The 20,803-nt window shown below is 39.7% G+C and overlaps 1 protein-coding gene across 1 annotated transcript; it reads left to right on the forward strand.

Moving 5' to 3' along the window:
* The first annotated feature begins 424 nt into the window (after window positions 1-424).
* LOC149158495 (abscisic acid receptor PYL8-like) lies at window positions 425-3,746 on the forward strand. Its single transcript, XM_089436250.1, has 3 exons — window positions 425-1,331; window positions 2,543-2,758; window positions 3,028-3,746. Exons 1-3 carry the CDS (start codon window positions 1,212-1,214, stop codon window positions 3,241-3,243), a joined length of 552 nt encoding a protein of 183 aa, XP_089292376.1. The 5' UTR covers window positions 425-1,211; the 3' UTR covers window positions 3,244-3,746.
* Window positions 3,747-20,803: the final 17,057 nt, after the last annotated feature.

Consider the following 20,803-nt stretch of genomic DNA (forward strand, 5'->3'; position numbering starts at 1 on the left):
CTATAAAAGTGGAACGCGATATATCTTATAGCGTTTTTGTGGTGTATATAGGTGCTCCGGGGAATTTGACCATTTAAACATTTATAATTTAATTGATTTCTGGTTTCAATGGACTGTTCGGAGTTTTAAATTGATTTTAAATGAACATTTAAAGTTTTAAATTAATTTAAAATGAATAAAAAATGATAAACATCGATTTCTCATACCTAAACACTTTGTTCATAATAAAACTGCAATTACAAATGACAAAGTCTCTGCACTTTGTTCATAATAAAACTGCAATTACAAATGACAAAGTCTCTGCATTTTGAAAGAAAAATGTGTGCTCTGGTCCAGAATTAACCTATTCTGGTGGCGCCCACCTTAAAAAAAAAACGCTCCAAAGAGTAATAAGCGTGTATTGTGTTAAATTCAACAAGTGGAGAGAAATGAATGTGAATAACAGACCGTAGTGAATCTGAATGGCTCCGCCCTGGTGGTGACAACACGTGTTTCATCGACAAAGGGACGCAAAGCTCGCTTTTGGACAACACACCAACACCAACGCAACGCAACACGGATGTGGAAGATGAGAGTTCACCTCCCCTGACCTTAATATCATCTACTCTGTCGATCTAGACAGCTCCAGACCACTCTACGCCCTCAATTCAATTCAATAAAACTCAATTGTAGGAAAAAATTGATATTTCACAACAGTAATAACAAAACCAGGGGGATGGGATGAATCTCACACAGAGAATATCAGGAGAATGATACCCTGTGCCACCCAGTAGAGCTCTTAAAACAATTTAATGGAATAGTGGGTGGGATTGGTATTGGGATTGGGGAGCTCAATTTTCTGAATTACCCATCTTAAATTGAATTACCCATCTTATGAAAAATCAGCTGCTGGAATCTCATCTGAGAGGTGTGGAGAATTGAAGTAAAAGTTGTGGAAGAATAACTGTAGGTAAAGATCAGGAAGAAAGTGGAGAGAATCAGAAAAAACAGCCTTCACAGACAGAAAATCCGGAGATGATGAATAGGTTTTGTCTGTGAGTGCTGTTTAGAGGGCTTCTTCCAAAAGGCCGACAGGTGTTAGCCCATGATCTACGAGCACAGCGACAGTGTTCGCATCTCTGGTGTGAGATATAAATAGCTTTGAAGGTTGGCATAGAAGGGAGGGTTTACGAAATTATTGAAGCAGGGATATGGTGGGCATGTGAGCCACCATGAGCGCCAATGGAGGCAGCATGGAGTCCGAGTATGTGTGGAGGCATCACAAGCATGAGATGCAGGAGAATCAGTGCAGTTCTGTCCTTGCCAAGCGCATCAGGGCCCCTGTTCATCTGGTAAGCTTCTTGCTCTTTATCCCCAAATGTTCATTTCATATAGTGATTTCATATAGTGATTCATCAGAGTTGAATTTATTTCGATTTGGGTTCGGATAGGATGGACTCCTACATGTTTCTCTATTCTCCCACTGTGTTTAAGGGTTGAATGCAGTAATCTGGGATCCAGATAGAGCTATCTGTTTATGTTCTGTGTCCATGGGTTAGATTGTATCCCCACGGTTTGTAATATCAGAAGTAAATTTTTGTTACCTAAATTAATCGAGATTCATTTCTTTTATGGAGCACCGTGAATTCAGCTGCTATCTTGTCAGTAAAGAATGTATTAATAGGGTAAGGCTCTTCAGGTGGGATGTATGCCCCGCTACTGAGATTTAGACCATGCCATGGGCACTAGTTCACAGGATGAGGCATCTGATCGACTATTCTCAAGACTGAGTTTAAGATGATCAAATTTTGGAACCCATTCTTCCTATATTAGCTGAGAAAAATTTTATTTTGACCAAGCTCAGGTCTTACACATTCTCCGGGTTTAATATGCAAACACGCTGCCACATACAATTTTTCGATATATCATACTGTCTATCCATTTAGCAGCCCTAATAACCCTAACGCACCCTATATATCACTCTTCCTGCCTCACCCTCCCTAAAAGTTGCTCACATGTAGGAAGTAAAAGGCCATTAGTTCTTGTTCTCACTGGTCTACCCATTGGTTGACAGAGGTTTGCATGATAAGATTCTGAAGGTACACTCTGTTGTGTTTGGGGATTTTAATCAGCAATTACATTCATTATCATTCCATACCTTGTGTTTAAATAGATTCATAACGATTCAGCATTCCTTTCAGATATGAGATTTTGAGGATTAGCTTCGCTTCAGAGTCCAGACCCGCCGGAAAGCCTTTTTTGAAATAGTGTTAGCAATAATCTGGCCTTCTTTTAAAATATTGTGAGCAATATTTTTTCAGTAGTTTTCTATTTAGAGTATCTTACATTTATGTATGGTGTTCTTTTATCCTCACCCTACATCTTGCTTCACTATTATAGGGATCCTTCTCTTTAGTAGTGTTATATTTAGAGGAATTCTATCACTTTGGATTGTTTTATTTTTTGGAAGCAGAACCCAATTTTTTCTTGTACTAGTTGCTTTCTTAGCGTACATAGTTCTCTTGATTGCAAGATGAATGACTGCAATTCTGTGTGAAAGCAGGTTTGGTCATTAGTGAGAAGATTTGATCAGCCTCAAAAGTATAAGCCTTTTGTGCATAGCTGTATAGTCCGTGGTGGCAATACTGAAGGGAGCATTCGGGAGGTGAATGTGAAATCTGGCCTTCCAGCTACAACAAGTACCGAAAGACTAGAAATCCTGGATGACAAGGAGCACATTCTCAGTATTAGAATCCTTGGAGGGGACCATCGGTTGAAGGTAGGCTACTATATCATTAATTACAGATATTCAGACTACTATTTTCTGGTTAACATCATTGCAGCAGGAAAGGGTGATTTGAACAAACTGGTTTATAAAACCTGAATCTAAAAACTTCAGTGTCCTTAAGGCTTAAACTTGGTAGTCTCTTTGCCTGGCTTAGATGTTCCCCTTACGGCAAATTTCTAAGGTTTTCCAGCTGTCTGTTCATTTTTCAGCAGTGAACTTGTACTATGCCGTGTTCCATAACTTGTTATTTTTATGTGCAGAATTACTGGTCAATTATCACTCTGCATAATGAGGTTATTGATGGAAGGCCTGGTACACTGGCGTTAGAATCCTATGTGGTTGATGTTCCTGAAGGAAATACCAAGGAAGAGACTCGCTACTTCGTCGAAGCACTGATAAAATGCAATTTGAAATCTCTTGCCGATGTGTCTGAGAGACTGGCATTCCAAGACCATACAGAATTACTTGAGAGATGATACATTCAGATCTCAGTGCTTTAAAGTTTTGCCCAGATGATGGTTACATTGGAAACACCCACTTCTTTTAAGTTCCAATCCACATAGCCTGGAATGATTTCAGAGGAGAAGACTCTCAGACAATGTTTGGAAACTTATGTTTGTATGTTTTCATGTTACATGTTCTATTTGATGACAATGTATACTATGGTGTGAGTTTTTGGCTTCGAACATAGATTGGATGGATGCTTTCCCCAGCATACCTTGAAATGGGTTGTGTAACTGAGATTGTCTGGCAAATGTGCAAATTCTTCGAGAATCAAATTTCAACCTTCCTTCCATATCGATATGGATTTCAGGCACTATTAATGATAGAATTTCAAACTGTAAAGCTCCAAAAAGATATCTAGTTCTTACCTCTGGAATACCAGAGCGGTTTCATAAACTGTACATTGGGTGTTTTGTAAGTAAATCATTCTTATTTTAATATCAATGTGTATGATACTCTTGACTACTTTCTTATAGACCTTGTAGTGCTTTATAAGCTTTTCAGAACGCACTCTGAAGTCCAAGTTTCAATCAGTTTATTTTAAGTAAATTGTGTTCAGTCAAGGTTTTTTGAAACCGTTAGTGCATTACTCATCTAATTTCACAGGCCGTATATATCAATGCATCATATATAGATTTATTTCTTCCGTTATACTGTAAGACCTTGTTATGATCCAAGGAATGTGATGTTATAGTGATCTAAAAACCCAACACACAACTGTATTTTGTGTCCTGCCTGATCAGCTATCCATGCTATTTGTATTAACATATAATTTGAATAATGGGGACTTGTCATTTCTTCTATAGATATACTTGGTGCTAAGAATAAGTATCACATTTCTCTCATAGTTAGAAGATGAACGGGTAAGAGAATGCATGAGCAGGCAGGTTGGAAATTGGCAGCCATCCTTACCTGTCAAGTAGCTTTTGAGGCACTTTCAGTTTTCAAATTTTGACGAGAGCAGGCAGGTTGGAAATTGGCAACCATCCCTACTTGTCGAGAGGTAGGAAGCTTTCGAGGCACTTTCAAGATAATCTTTGGATTAAATTGAAGTAGTGAATTATCATATCTAAAAGATAGAATAATAAGACATCGGTAATGACATCAAAATGATTGTATACTTTATGTTGCTAATTGTGATTTGTGACTGCCCATTTGTAACTGTCTTCGACTGCTCATTTGTAAGTAGGGACTCTGTGATTTGGCATTTTTTAAATATAATATTGTCCATAAAGCCAGCGTGAAATCCCATCATAGAACAATTTTTGAATATCAAACCTATGCTTCAATATTGAGAATAATTATTCCCTAACCTCCTTGGAAGAAGATTTACGAGATAAACTATCTGACCATTAGTTTGTTGAATTAACAAACAAAAAAAATTGTATAACACAATTTTTGGATTAAAAGAAATTGTTACCTAAACAATATTATAACAAATAGTATAATAAGTACTACATACTATATATAACTTGTTACTACGTAGTATTTATTTATAATATATAGTATAACTTATATGACTTTTTATTATATAATATATTATATATAACTTGTTACGACGTTATTACATATAATATATTATATTGTAGTAACATATATTATATAACAATATATTATATTGTAGTATAACCAATACTACATAGTAACAATAAGTACTACATAAATACTATATAGTATATATAATAGTATAACTAGTAATAGTATAACAAGTATTATATAGTATAATTTGTTATTACTTGTTACATAGTAGCTAGTATAAGTATAATTTGTTATTACTCGTTACATAGTAGCTAGTATAACTAATTTTATATAGTAACTATGTAATAGTAAGTACTACATATTATAATATTAATATAATATTATAAGTATAATAGTATAAGTATAATTTGTTACTCTTGAGAATGCAACAAGATGATGGAGTTTAGTGGAAAGAAGTCGCTTTTACTAAGTGGGCCAAAGTCTATTTTTAGACTATGTCTATTTCTAGACATATGGATCATGGTCTATGAGTTGCAGTTTATTATTTGTGGATGATTGGTCATGTTGGTAAAAATAGATGGACTTCTATTTTTAGACATATGGGCATGTTTCTATTTTTAGACTGCTGGGCTAAAAATAGAACAGCCGAATATTATTGTCTCATAATAATATTTGGACTATAAACATTATCTTATCCTCTTGGAGCACTTCAGTTTGAGCTACAGATGTAGCACATGCAGCTGTCAGAAGGAAATACGCTTTCTTTGTGGGTCAGTGGAGCTATTGCATGCAGGACTTCAGTTAGAACTCATGTGGTTGAGTTTGGTGGAGTTGATTGTGGAATTGATGGATTTGTGTTCAGTTTGACTTGATTGAACTAGTTGTATTTTAGTCTAACTAAAGAATACACTAGCGATGAGTTGTGTGAATTAACTATTAAATAATTCACTAATTATTAACTCATAAAACAACTGAAGAATACATCAGTTAACTCAGTGCATGTACAGTTCAGTGGAGACAAGTGTTAGAGATTGAGATTGCTATCAGTTGTGACTATAGATGTGACTATAGTTGTGCATGAGATTTGCACATGCATGGATGGAGATTGCCCATGAGGCTTGCGTAGTATAACCAAAGGAATTCGATTTCACTGAGTGATTGATTCCCTTGCAGGATTGCGTAGTGGAGGCAGGCAAAGCAGTGGAGGAGATTTGCGCTGTGATTGATAAGATCTGAGCTAGTTTTGTGTGTAACAGGTGGAGATAGTACTAAGTACTTGTGAGGAGTATTGTACTATGTATTGTTACATGTTCTCTATCATTATAATATACAGATAGTGTGGGGTTTTCAGCTATATTCTTTCCCCGGGTTACATATTGTGTTAATGTGTGCATGCGATTGATGTTTCATTGTTTTTGATGCTGCTAAATTGATGATCAACGTAGAAGAAATTATGTATTGTGCATGTATTCCGCAATAGTGTATAATCGGGATAATCTCTGTGAATAAGTATTTAATTATTCAAAATTTCTACATGGTATCAAAGCTGCTGATCATCAGATCTACTATTCAGAAAGTGTTTACATCTTATTTCTTCAGGCAGAGTCTGTAATCGGGCCAGGTAGCCTCTGGATTTATCCTTCCTTTGGAAGGTGAGATATCTGGTAAAAACCCATACAGTCAATCTCTGTACGAGAAATACTTTGTTCTCACAAATTCTAGATCAGAGACAGTTGAGTTTGGAGCTGGTGGAATTCGAATTTGCAGCAGTGCTTTCTTGGTATCAACGTGACAATGGCTTTCAACGGATTGCGATTGGAGTATGCTCTTGAGGGCAGCTCGAACTATATTGCATGGAAGGACAGGATGGAGGCAATGTTAGATGATAATGGGCTGAAGGATTTCATAGAGGTTGAGGTCCCAAAGCCTACTGATACTACGCAAGTTGATGCTTGGCAAAAGAAGACAACAAAGTTTCGAAGGATTCTGTTGGAGGGCGTGAAGGATCACATTGTGTCCAACCTGCATGGAAAGGCTTCTCCATACTTGATGTGGAAAGCGTTGACAGATCTATTCCAAAGCAAGAGCGATCAGAGGAAGTTGGCGCTCAAGGATAAACTCAAAAACATTAAATGCGAGAAGGGAGATAGTATGCCCAAGTATCTCACGAAGTTCACTCAGTGCAGGGATGAGTTGGGAAGTGTGGGGGTGACTGTCGATGATGAAGACTTGGTGAGCTTGGCTCTCCTTGGTCTTTTGAAGAGTTGGCATTCCTATCAGGGCTCTGTCAATTGTCGGGAGAAATTGCCAGGATGGGAGAGACTTTGGTTAGATCTTATGCAGGAGGAGATCAAGCAGAATACCAGGGATGGATCTTCATTAAAGGGACCTGATGAAGAAAATTGCGCTTTGGCTGCCAAAGAAAAGAAGGGTAAGAACAAGAAAGCTTCTCAGTTTGGTGTGAAAGGCAAGAAGCAGGACATGTCCAAGGTGAAGTGCTTTTACTGTCACCAGCAAGGACACTATGCCACTAATTGTCCGCAGAAGAAGAAGAATAAACAAGTTGTTGGATCTGCAGCAGGAGAAGCTCTAGCCTCGCACTTTGAGCTTGATTTTTCATTGATCGCATGCTTGGTTTCAAGTGTGATGGGATCGGTGTGGTTCTTGGATAGTGGTGTGTCTTTTCACATGACAGGAGATTGAGATTTGTTTTTCTGATCCGGAGGAGAAAGATCTTGGAGTGCACATCGAGATGGGCGATGATGGTAGATACAGTGCGACCGGTATTGGTACCATTTCCTTTGAGAGGGAGTCTGGTAAACCCTTCGTATTGAAGGAAGTGATGCATGTTCCAGGATTGAAGAAGAATCTTATCTCTGTGGTGATGTTGGAAGACAAGGGATATGATGTTGTTTTCAGCGAGGGAAAGGCTTTCCTGCGCAGCAAGACAACTGGAGAAACCCAGAAGATAGGGGTTCGAGTGAGGAACCTTTATCAGTTGCATGTAGATGGTTGCGCAACAATGGCATGCAAGGTAGAAGGATTGGTGAGCCGGGATGATGGCGAACTGTGGCACAGGAGATTGGGTCACTTTCACCATGGAGCCTTGAAGATACTGCAGTAGATCACTACAGGGCTTCCTAAAGGCACTCTTACACAGTTAGATCAGTGCAAGGGGTGTACTTTGGGAAAGTTTGTGAAAGCCACCTTTCACAAGAAGGATAGTCATGCCACGACGATCCTTGAGAGAATTCACACAAACGTGTGTGGACCTTTCTCAGTAGCTTCGACATCAAAACACAGGTATTATGTGATCTTTGTTGATGATTTCTCTCGAAAGTGCTGGATCTTCTTCATGCAGAAGAAGAGTGAGACATACTCTAAGTTCTGTGAGTTCAAAGCATTGGTTGAGAAGGAGTCGGGGAAGAAGGTGAAGGCTCTTAGGAGCGATAATGGTGGTGAATACATCTCTAGTGAGTTCAAGGACTTTTGCAGTGCAGAAGGGATTCGAAGAGAGCTCATAGCTCCCCATAACCCACAGCAGAACGAGGTTGCTGAGCGGAAGAATAGAACGATCGTGGGTGTTGCACGGGTGATGTTGCATGATCAGGGCCTACCCCTTCACTTGTGGGCGGAAGCATGCAATACAGCAGTATATGTGCAGAACCGTTGTCCTCACAGGATACTTGGCATGAGTACACCCGAGGAGGCTTATTCTGGTAAGAAGCTTGATCTTTCTCATTTGAGGATTTTTGGTGCTAACGTTTACATGCATGTGACGAAGGATGCCAGGAAGAAGTTGGAGTCGACCGCAGAGGTTGGGATATTTGTGGGGTACACCAATACGCCCCACAACTATCGTGTGTATTTGCCAGACAGTGGCAAGACTGTTGTGTGACGGAATATAAAATTTTAGGAGGAGAAAGCCATGAAGTGTTCGCTTGAGAGGGAGCCACACTTGCATGCAGATGAGGAGCTATTAGTTCCTAAGGATGAGCTTCAGGACGTGGATCAACCACAGGACGAAGTTCATGGAGTGGAAGAGACCACTCATGCAACGCCAACCATCAGAGGGCAAAAGCGCTTGACAGAAGCTGAGCGACTGGCTCAAGATGCAAAGAAAGTTATAGGACCACCTACAGCCCAACGTAGACAAAGACAGTCACCTGATCGATACACTGGATACATGGCCCTTATGAGCAAATGTGTTGTGACTGAGCCATCCTCTTTCGAGGAAGTTGTGGAGGATCCCGCATGGGTAGATGCCATGGTGGAAGAGTATGATTCGATTATCAAAAACAGTGCATGGGAGATTGTCCCAAGACCAGAAGGGAAATTAGTGGTGGGTTCGAGATGGATCTTCAAAGTTAAGCAGGCAGCTGACGGGAGTGTGGAGAAGTACAAGGCAAGATTTGTTGCCCGAGGCTTTTCACAAATAGAGGGGATCGATTATGAGGAGATCTTTGCACCTATCACAAGGTATTCTTCCATACGGACGATTCTTGCTCTCTCAACGGAGATGGGGTGGCACATTCATCAGATGGATGTGAAGACTACATTCCTCAATGGAGTCATTGAGGAGGAGGTGTACATTGAGCAGCCAGAAGTTTTCAAGATCTTCAGCAGCGAGTCGCATGTGTGCAGGCTCAAGAGAGCGTTATATGGGTTGAAACAAGCACCACGTGCTTGGTACACACGGATAGACAATTATTTCACCGGACCTGGATTCTCCAAGAGTGAGGCGGATCCTAACCTATACCAGATTGTGGTGGAGGGTAAGTTGCTTATCATTGTACTTTATGTAGATGATTTGATTCTAACAGGTGATGAGTTGTTGATACTTTCATGCAAGGATGATCTTGCTAAGGAGTTTGAGATGAAGGACTTGGGCCTCCTTCATTATTTATTGGGATTGGAAATTTGACAGTGCAGTGATGGACTATTTGTTTCTCAGGGTAAGTATGCTTGGGAGATACTGGAGAAGTTCAACATGCATGGCTGCAAGCCTGTTGATACTCCTCTTCCTGGAGGTTGGAGGAAGGAGGATGCCACTTCAGCAGAAGAAGTGGATGCCACTGTTTATCGATAGTTGGTGGGGTCGCTTATGTATCTGGTCAATACACGACCCGATATATGCTATGCTGTTAACCAACTTTCACAAACTATGGTTAAGCCAACCAAGCTCTTCTGGAAGGCAGGGAAGCATGCATTGCATTATCTTAGAGGCACATCGGGATATGGATTGTGGTACAGACAGGAGGATGAGGTGAAGCTATGTGGCTTCACGGATGCAAATTGGGCAGGGAGCCCAACGGACAGAAAGAGCACATCAAGGGGTTTTCAGTGTCGGGTCGACAACAGTTTCTTGGTACAGTAGGAAGTAGAGATCCGTGGCACTCAGTTTAGCAGAGGCTGAGTATATGGCAGCAAGTTTGGCTGTATGCGAGGCTATATGGATGAGGAAGATCCTGGTTGGGTTGTTCGGTTCTCACTTGGAGCCTACAGTGATTTACTGTGATAACCAGAGTTGCATTAAACTCTCGGCCAATCCAGTATTTCATGATAGATCCAAGCACATTGACATTAGGTACCATCATATCAGAGATTGTGTGCAGCGGAAAGTCTTGTTACTTTCATACATTCCAATGGAGGATCAGGATGCTGATATTTTGACGAAGGCGCTCACTAGGAGAAAATTCGAATACCACCGAGGCAGAATAGGGGTTTGTGATAATCCATATCTTGTTGAGAGGGAGCGTTGAGAATGCAATAATATAATGGAGCTTAGTGGAAAGAAGTCACCTTCACTAAGTGGGCCCGTAGGCTATTTTTGGCCAAAGTCTATTTTTAGACTATGTCTATTTTTAGACATATGGATCATGGTCTATGAGTTGCAGTATGTTATTTGTGGATGATTGGTCATGTTGGTAAAAATAGATGGACTTCTATTTTTAGACATATCGGCAGGTTTCTATTTTTAGACTGCTAGGCTAAAAATAAAACAGTCGAATATTATTGTCTCATAATAATATTTGGACTATAAACATTATCTTATCTTGTTGGAGCACTTCAGTTTGAGCTACAGATGTGGCACATGCAACTGTCAGAAGGAAATACACTTTCTTTGTGGGTCAGTTGAGCTATTGCATGCAGGACTTCAGTTAGAACTCATGTGGTTGAGTTTGGTGGAGTTGATTATGGAGTTGATGGAGTTGTGTTTAGTTTGACTTGGTTGAACTAGTTGTATTTTAGTCTAACTAAAGAACACACTAGTAATGAGTTGTGTGAATTAATTATTAATTAATTCACTAATTATTAACTCATAAAGCAACTGAAGAATACAACAGTTAACTCAGTACATGTACAATTCAGTGGAGATAGGTGTTAGAGGTTGAGATTGCTATCAGTTGTGACTATAGACGTGACTATAGTTGTGCATGAGATTTGCACATGCATAGATGGAGATTTCCCATGAGGCTTGCATAGTATAACCAAAGGAATTTGATTTCACAGAGTGATTGATTCCCTTGCAGGATTGCGTAGTGGAGGCAAGCAAAGCAGTGAAGGAGATTTGAGCTGTGATTGATCAGATCTGAGCTAGTTTTGTGTGTAACAGGTGGAGATAGTACTGAGTACTTGTGAGGAGTATTGTACTATGTATTGTTACATGTTCTCTATCATTATAATATACAGATAGTGTGGGTTTTTCAGCTGTATGCTTTCCTTGGGTTACATACTATGTTACTGTGTGCATTGGATTGATGTTTCATTGTTTTTGATGCTGCTAAATTGATGATCAACGTAGAGGAGATTATGTATTGTGCATGTATTCTGCAATAGTGTATAATCGAGATAATCTCTGTGAATAAGTACTTAATTATTCAAAATTTCTACAGTTACTACATAGTAACAAATGCTACACAATAGCTAGTATAACCAGTACTACATAGTATATATAATAGTATAACAAGTATTGCATAGTATAACTTGTTACTACATAGTAACAAATGCTACATAGTAGCTAGTATAACAAGTACTACATAGTAACCCGGATGCGGGTGCTTTTACTTGTCATTAATAATGCAGCTGGCCATGACACCTGCGGCGATGACGGATGGCAGGCACCTGTACTCGGAGGTCTGCAAGGGAGGTTATCAGTTAATGCTCAAGGTGGATGAGCGCAATATGGATCAGAGTCGAGGGGACTGTACATTCATGACGAGCATGGCAGCTCTGGACTCGATGCGGAACAGGTTTATGGCGATGCGTCCTCCTCCCACGATGGTAATTGTCTCTGTTCTATTTATTGTAACTTCTATGCCAATTCATGACCAGAATTCCTCTGTAGATGCTTGTGTTGTGAGACGGGACACTCTTGCTTCCAGTATTCAAAGGGTCGAAAGGCTTTTCGGGTCTCTGGCATTCACCATGCCGCGTAGTAGAGGCATTCCGAGAAGAGGAGGGCGGTCTGGCATTCGAGTCGGCCCTGACATTGAGGATTTGCACCCTGTCTCCCCTATGGCCTCTGTTCCCCCCTCTTCCCCTAGCTCGGAGCAGGAGAGCCTTGTCCCGCAAGGCACTTATCAGACATTCCGTCTCAGGTTCCCGAGCAGGCTTATCAGACCAGAGGTGGTAGTTAATCTCACTGTGTATATTTCTGAGGAAGAGCCCGACGATCCCATTTCGACCTCTCATGCCTCCGCAAGCGCTCAGGACAGTGACATTCTCCTGGGGGATATGAATGGTTTAGTTTACAGAGCTCACCGCATCGAGGAAGGCCAGGGTCAGGATATCCCGGTGCATGATGCCCCGGTACAGGAGGTCCCGGCTCAGGATGCCTCGATTCAAGAATTCCTACCGCCATCTAATTCTGCTATGGAGATGGACGCGCTCAACGACCGCTCGCAGCCTGGCTTGGGAGAGCCGATTCTGGACGAGGAAGGCATCGTCATTTGGCTAGACTCGCCCAGTCCGGTGAAAGAGAAGTAGCCAGCGTCGTCCAGTCAGGTGGCCTAACTTTCAATGGGTGCATTTGTCAAAGATTTTGAACTTGTGTCGATGTTTAGGGAGCGTCTTCATTCTATCTGTCTCAGTCTAATGTCTCAGTCTTTCTACTCCTGTCTGTTACAGTCTATTGCAGTCAGCTTTATCTGTGTTAGAGTCAATGATGTGAACTGGTTTTGCATACCTATTATCACTGATGGTTTTGTCAGTACAAGTCCAGGTAGTCAGAAGACTAGGAAAAATCAGAATTATGAAATGTTTTTTGTAAATCAGAGTGAACGGATAGACAATATGGTCTAGATTTTACTGTTTGAGGACTGGCCTCGGCCTCCTCGGAAGGTCTAACTCCATGTACATATTTTTATTTTCTTTAATATAGAACTAGCCTTTACTTAGAAAAAAAAAAAACAAGTACTACATAGTATATATAATAGTATAACAAGTACCGCATAGTATAACTTGTTACTACATAGTAACAAGTGCTACATAGTAACTAGTATAACATGTGCTACATAGTAGCTTATACTGGCTCCTTTCTAAAAAAATAGTGAAACTATATTATTGTGATATATTAAATGAATTAGCAACTAAGTTTTGTAAATGTACATGTAAAATGTATCTTTTGGTTTTGTAAATGTAGTTGTAAAATGTGTCTTTGGGGTAGGATTGGTTTTAATCTATTTCAAAATGTTGAAAATTATCATTTAATATACATCTTAACTTAAAATATTAAGAAATAATACAATGTGTTATTTATAAATAGCTACGTATAGTATGTAGTTTGTTTTGAATGTTTTTTGAAATTAAATGTTATAACTATATTAATTAAATATAAAATGACAAACACACTTAGTGATAATAAACATAAATTTAAAAATATAAAGAAATTATTTATTATGGAGATTACAAAGTTAGCTTACAAAATTATTAGACATTTTTCATGTTAATTATAATAGTAGATTTTTTAATTAATATAAACATTATTTTGCAACATTTTAACAAAGAAATGCATCAATTACCTAATTTAATTATGTGATGTCTCACTCACTTAATTATAGAATGCAATAAAACTAAAATAAAATTTGATGCGACCCATGTATTTTTGGCTTAAATTATTATGAAATGCAATAAAAACCAAAACAAATTTAATTATGTGATGTCTCACTCACTTAATTATGGAATGCAATAAAACTAAAATAAAATTTGATGCGACCCATGTATTTTTGGCTTAAATTATTATAAAATGCAATAAAAACCAAAACAAAAATTGATGTGATCCTTTACTCTTGGCTCATTATTTGAGTCATTGGGCAATAACATGTCCAAATTGACAATCAATCCCATAAGAGATAAATGCCAATAAAATAATTGTAAAAAATAAAAAATAAATTTTAAAATTGCATTTTGTTGAATTGAAAAACATTTCTCATGTTTGAATTAATAGTTCGCCAACAAATATCCAATATATAATACTAACCCCTAAACATGTATAATTATTTGAAGTATTGGACAATAACATGTCCAAATTAACAACCAATTCCATAAAAGATAAATGCCAATAAAATAATTATAAAAAAAAATAATAAAAAAATTACACTTTGTGAAATTAAAAAATATTTTTCATATTTGAATTAATAGACCATCAAAAAAACCATATCAAAATATTATATAATACCTACCCCTAAACATATATAATACTACTAAAGCATTGCAATATAATTTTTGTATCCAATAGTATAATAATTCCAAAACATTTCAATATCATTATGATAGGATATAAATTACTATTTCCTACTCAAGCATTGCAATATCATTTCATTGATTAAGTTATGATATGATCTAAATTACTATTTCCTACTATTTCATTGGATTTAGTTTTTGGTAGGTTTTAACTAAATTATATTTCAATATCATGAAATGAAATGATGTAAATTACTAGGTTATGATATTATTGGATTGGTTGATGTAGGATTTAGTTTTTATTGGATTTTAAGTTCAATATGAAAGTAAATGGCTAGGTTATGATATTATTGGATTGGTTGGTGTACGATTTAGTTTTTATTGGGTTTTAAGTTTAAAAGTGTTCAGGATGGTTTGTGTAGAGTTTAGTAATTTTATAGAAAAAGTTAAAGATTATTCGAGTAAAGTTTAAGGTTTAATTTTTAATCGGTTTTAAATTTAAATTTAAATTTCAAATTCAAATTCAAATTATATGTAAGGATGACAAATTTTATGTAAAAATTTAAAAATGATTCGAGTAAGGTTTAATTTCTATCCGGTTTTAATTTCAATTTATATGTAAGGATGGTTTTAAGTTTAAATTTTAAATGCAAATTATATGCAGGGATGGAAAAAGTTGAGGATGATTTGAGTATGGTTTTAAAGGTGTGAGCCACTTAGAAAGGAAATAAAGTATTTTGCTAATCATTGATATCTAGATAGACAAATCATTTTTCGTTCAACATTAAAGCAATATAATTCAATAAATGAAAATATTATTTATGATTTAACCTTAAATGAAACATTTGATGCTTCATTTAATGTTAGAGTTAGAGTATTTTTTTTAAGAAGAATGAGTACATTTTTTAGTGGAATTGATAACTTTGTACATATGACTGCCACTATTTCACTAGGTAGAACAATTATTTCATCACTGTCACAAGGGCCAACTTACGACATGTCTTTGTTAACTAATCCTTAGGGATTACATTGTACATTATTAGTTAGATAATAGTTTATTTTTCCGTTACTGAGAGGTTATTGAGACATAACTGTCTCCTACCTACTTCTCATTTGTATAAAGAAATGATTTCAATATCAATACATCAATTTTTGTTGTGGAGTTTATTCACAGGCTTGTCTACAGTGGTATCAAAGCACCGATGAAATTATAAACTCCATGTTGTAGTAAACACTGGTTGCAGCCAGATCTATTAGACTTTTGTTGAAAAGTCTGCCCATGGGTGTTACACAGCAATTTGTCACTGTCATCCTGTCAGTATCCCTACTGTGTCATGAAATCAAATTCATCATGCTCATGCTCTCTAAACTGGCCAAGAAACCCACTTTTCCAAAGTTTTCCTTATCAGCGCGCCTGTTTTTAAAATATCCGCGATGGCTGGCACTTTATAATAGACCGCGTGCGCTGCCAGCGCGGAAGCACACGCCTTTCCCGCGCTGATCGAATTTCATGACCAGCGCAGCCCCTGTTTGTATCTACCCGCACTGACATGGCCTTTTCCATCATGTATTTGCGACGTCAGCGCGCCAGACCAGTTATGCACCCGCGCTGATCCAGTTTTGGCGAATTTGTTCCAACAGCCAGCCTTCCAGATAACTCCAGACTTGGTTGTTGGCCTTGTGAGCATCAACTCCCTTCTATGGCATGTCTGTTCGACCCTTTGCAACTACTTCCCTTGAAGATAAGCTCATCCTTCCACCCTTTTAGGAGGCTCCTTCTCCTATATAAACTTCCACCATTACCATGAGCAGCTAGTTTGGAATAGCTTGGATTGTGTGGAGCTTATAGTGCTCAGATTGCTGCTACTATAGGTATTTGGTGTGATAAGTGTGGAAGTGTATGATAGCTTAGGGAAGGTTGTGTTGTGTTTCTTGTGTGAGAGAGAGAGTTTCTTGTCTTGGGAGAATCATTTCCAAAGGTGAATGCTTGAGACGCTTGCTGACTGGCCCCTCCTGAGAAGGATATCGACGTCAAAACATTTGGTTGTACTCTTCTCTGCTTGATTAATAATAGATGACTACTATTATTGTTCCATTCTCATTTGTCTATGCAATGGTTAAATGTGAATTACATCCTTTCTGACTGATGTATGGTTGCTTTTATTATATTTCACGCTTGTGTTTGTTTCCTCTTCGTGTGTGCAGGTGTCTATTCGCGGAGATCGCGGAGGATCGTGACCGGCCAGGGCGAAGGAGTGAAGGTGGCATCTCTTCATTAAACAACAACGCTGGAATCCAAGTAGGTGCTCTTTGCCTATCTTTTAATTGCAATTAGGAACTTGCGTAGTAGCATTGAACGATTGTTGCTAGACCCATTCTGGGCTAGTAGGGATCGCCTCTATCCGTAGAGGGGATTTACCTCTCCAACAATTTGGCGACTCCACTGGGGATCAGCCTTTTGTCTCTTGTGTCCATTCTTGTGTTTGAATGTGATTGTTCTCTCTTTTCAAGATTTGGGGATTGATTCTTTGCTTGCAAACTTCCTGGGTCCATCTGGGGAGTGTCTTAATTATTAAAAAGGTTTCTACCTTTGGTTTGGGAGTTTTTTCTTTGATTCTACTCGTTTTTACCCTCAGCGCGGTTTAGTTCAAAACAGACACGCTGACGTCGCATATTTGCTTCTTTGTTCTCCCTGTCATCACGCCTGTACGACTAACAGTCGCGATTACCTCGTTTTTGAGACAGCGCGCTTTATCCATGTGCTTCCGCGCTGACAGCGCAAAGTTGCTACAGGCCTCCTCTTGACAGCGCCGAGTTGCTGAAGGCCACCCACGCTGATCCTGTAGAATTCATTTTTGTCCAAATTAGCCTCCTGAACCTGTTGCTTTGACTTTCCCCTCTTCTCTCCACTTGGTTTGTGACTTGTTTTTCATTGCCTGAATTCTGAGCTACTTGTTGGCGAAGTCTTGTTCCACAGGGTTTCGTTTTCGCTCATTTTTCGGTTTTTCAAATACCTTCCTCTTTGCTTTCGCTGCTTGGTTTGTATTTCCGCCATCACTTTTACAGTTGCTGGATTGTGTTGAATCTCTGATTGACTGGTTAGGACTCTGATCCTCCGGGTGTTTGCTTTTCTCCATTGATTTCGCACTCTAGCCCTAGGGCATCTAGTGGCCGTGTGTGTGTCAAGCCTTCCGTAGGGATCTTGTTTTCTTGTTAGACCAGCCGACTTCAGATTTGTTTTTACACTTGTTCGGTGATTGATAAAGTGTTTTTGGTTGTGTTTCCGAGCGGTTTTCGCTTCCTCCTTGTTTGAATCCCTGTTTGTCTTGCCGAGCTTAGATCACATAGCTCGTGCGGAACTTGGTTTTTCCTTTTGATTTGGAAATCTTTGTTTGGATGTTTGGGAACTTTGTGTGCTTTCATTAAGTGATTTGCTTGGTGTTCCTGTTCCTCAAAATTCATTTGGGTGCTTTGTGCCATTGAAAGAGAATCAAACTAGTAGCTTTGCTTTCGAGAATTGAAAAGGAAAAGAACATTTCATTGATTCGCATTTTCAAAAGAAAAGTTTCCTTTCCTTGCTTTTAGCTGCATTAGGTTGCTTGATTGTTTGATTTCATTTTGTTTGATTCCTTCTCATAGCTAGAATTCATCGAACGAAATGGTATTCTTTGGCATGTAGTTTGCATCTAAGTAATTGTGAGAGAGCATACGATAGGGCCTGAAATCGAAAATTAACTCAAGATTAACCATAAAATGAACTGAATTAACTTAAAAACGCATTGGAACTAAACGCAAATATCTAGAGGTCTAGGTTAGAGACGTGTTCCAGCGTCTTTAAACATAGTCACTGTTGTTTCACATTATGGTTGGGTGATTCCTCCTTCTGTGACTCGGTAGTGGTCTAACACGGACTGTGCTCCCACGTACCGTCGCGTATATAGGGAGACCCCACTAGGCTTTTATCCTTTATCCATAGGAAGTCGAGTCTGCCGCCTTGTGAACCGTAACGCACCGAACAAAACATTCGAGAAGATTGACTGCAGTACGGAAAGTCCTTGGCTCTCATACGATTGCTAGGGTGTATAAGCAGTTTTACGGGTCGCCTGGTAAACCCTATACCTAGAGTCTCCAGAGCAGTCACTTTTGATCCTTTTCGGACTCCCTAAATGAAAAGGTGCCTGTGAGCGTCTTGTCACTTCGTGCTCATTAAACATTCGAAGGAGACTGGAGTCATCTTTTCGTCCTTTTCTCGACTCTTGAAACATGAAAAGGTCAAGTTTGGTTCCCGTGTCTTAAAATTTATTCGGCCACGATAACATCACCTGGTTAGATCTCGTGTGCGTTAGCTTGAGTAGGTTTCGTTTTCGTTTGCTATGGAAACTTTTCCGGGATTCACTAACCCAGGTTCCCCCTCTGATGGGAATCCAGGTCAATTCCCTCCTCTTGGGAATGTTGGTGCTCCGTATATGGCAACATTGTCCCTACCAGGGTTAACTGTTGGGTTGCCTGTTTGGTTGTTTTCAACCTCTTTGGTCCCTACCGTATCGGCTGTTAGTCCATCAGTCCCTCCACCTGAACAACGTCATGTTGATCCTAAGGTGGATCTCTCCCTTTCGACGCCTACTTCTACGTCGTCCTCTTGTACTTCGCCTGGTGAAATTCTCGATGTGAGTAACCAGGTGGCTAAGAAGAAGAAGAGGAAGACCAAGAAGAAGAAGTCCCCTAAGGGAGAGCCTACACACACAGTCCCCCTCTCAAATCCAGTTAACCCCTCCACTACATCTGAGATAGGGCCACCTTCTGCTCCTCCGCGGAAGGTTAAGTTTCCTTGTCAATTATGCAAGGAGGACCACCTTCTTCGCGATTGTCCTGGCATTCCCCGGGTATTAGAAGTCTGGTCTCACGATCCGACCCGCCTCTCATCGCCCACTGAAGATCATAGCGATGCTACCTCATCAGTTGGGAAGGGTAAGGAGAAAGGGAAGATTCGAATCCCCTGTAAACTTTGTGAAGGCAATCATCCCCTTCACCTTTGTCCGCTCATGGATGAAGCCTCCGTTGTCTTGGAAAGTCTTACAGCTCCTTTAAACCAATTTCCCGCTGGTTATCAACGTCTTTCTACAACTGTAGATCGCGCCCCTGTTGACAAAGAGATTGCTTCAGATTCCTCTCTTGTCCAGGCTCCTCTTCCCGAACCTGGCTGTCCCCAGCCTGTTCCAGACCCGCCGTTGGTCGGAAAGAGTGTTGATTCGAGTTCCCCCCCTCTCGAGCACTCTATTTCGGAAGATAAAAATGCTCATGTTCTTCTCGTCTCAACAAATCCTCTAGAGCCTGATAATGGTGTTCCCACCCCAACCTCTCCCGAGGATTCAGAGTCGCTTCTTTCTGAGCAGGGGGGCAACCATATGGTTCCCCCACCAAGTAGTTCGGTCGTTTCCTTCGATTGGAGTCGTTTGACTACCCCTCCCCTTCCATCCCATGTGCCTTTTTGGGTCACCGCCTATGCCTCCCATATGGCACTGCCTGGCACTGTGTTAGATGAAGGAGCATCAGTTAGTCTTATGCCCGTTACTACTTGGCAGGCTTTGGGTTCCCCATCGCTTGTACCTGTCGCACCGAATCTCACCTCTTTTGACGGAGGAACGAGTCAACCATTAGGGATCCTTCCAAAGTTTCCTATTACTTTGGGGGGAAAGACTGTCTATATAGACGTCTCAGTTACCCAAGGTTCTTTAGACTTCAGTCTTCTCCTTGGTCGTGATTATGTGTATGCCATGGGAGCCCTTGTTTCTTCACTTTTCCATGTGGTTTGTTTTCCACACGATGGAAGAATCGTGACGTTCGATCAATTATCGTTCGTTCGTCCACAAGCCCCTCCGACGCACTCATCCTTCCCTCCTGGCTTTCATCCACAAGTTGCATCTGCCTCACCGCAAATCAACTACGTGGCCACCTACCCTGTGCCCGTACCCAGTGATGACACCATCGTGCATAGTGTCCTGGGGGCATTAGGTCCTGATTTCCAAGATGTGGTCCTTTCACCAGGAATAACACTCTTGGAGGCACCGACTTCCTATTCATTATGAGGCAGTTTGGTCGGAGCATAGTTCACTTTCCTATGTCAATCTCCCTAAAAAATGAAATTGGGTCTGGTCGGAGCATAGTTCCTTTCCGGTGTCAAGCTCCTTAAAAAATGAAACTAGGCTTAGTCCGAGGATAGTTTTGATCTTGTGACGACCTCATTAAAAAACGCAACAAGGGTTATGAGGATAGTTCTTTTACTGTGTCAACCTCATTAAAAAATGAAAGAACCCCCTTTCCAAATCGAGTCTTTTGATTAAGATCTCGTAAGATACAAGTCGAGTCTTT

Source organism: Pinus tabuliformis, chromosome 5_2, assembly GCF_031772625.1.
Source record: "Pinus tabuliformis cultivar Carrire ecotype Pingquan chromosome 5_2, CPIR1, whole genome shotgun sequence".
Taxonomy (NCBI): Eukaryota; Viridiplantae; Streptophyta; class Pinopsida; order Pinales; family Pinaceae; genus Pinus; species Pinus tabuliformis.

What these genes read in the sequence shown, in the direction of transcription:
- LOC149158495 (XM_089436250.1), top strand. Translation starts at nt 1,212, where the DNA reads ATGAGCGCCAATGGAGGCAGCATGGAGTCCGAGTATGTGTGGAGGCAT. An exon ending in TCAGGGCCCCTGTTCATCTG is followed by an intron (nt 1,332 to 2,542) that starts GTAAGCTTCTTG and finishes GTGTGAAAGCAG; the next exon opens with GTTTGGTCATTAGTGAGAAG. An exon ending in GAGGGGACCATCGGTTGAAG is followed by an intron (nt 2,759 to 3,027) that starts GTAGGCTACTAT and finishes TTTTATGTGCAG; the next exon opens with AATTACTGGTCAATTATCAC.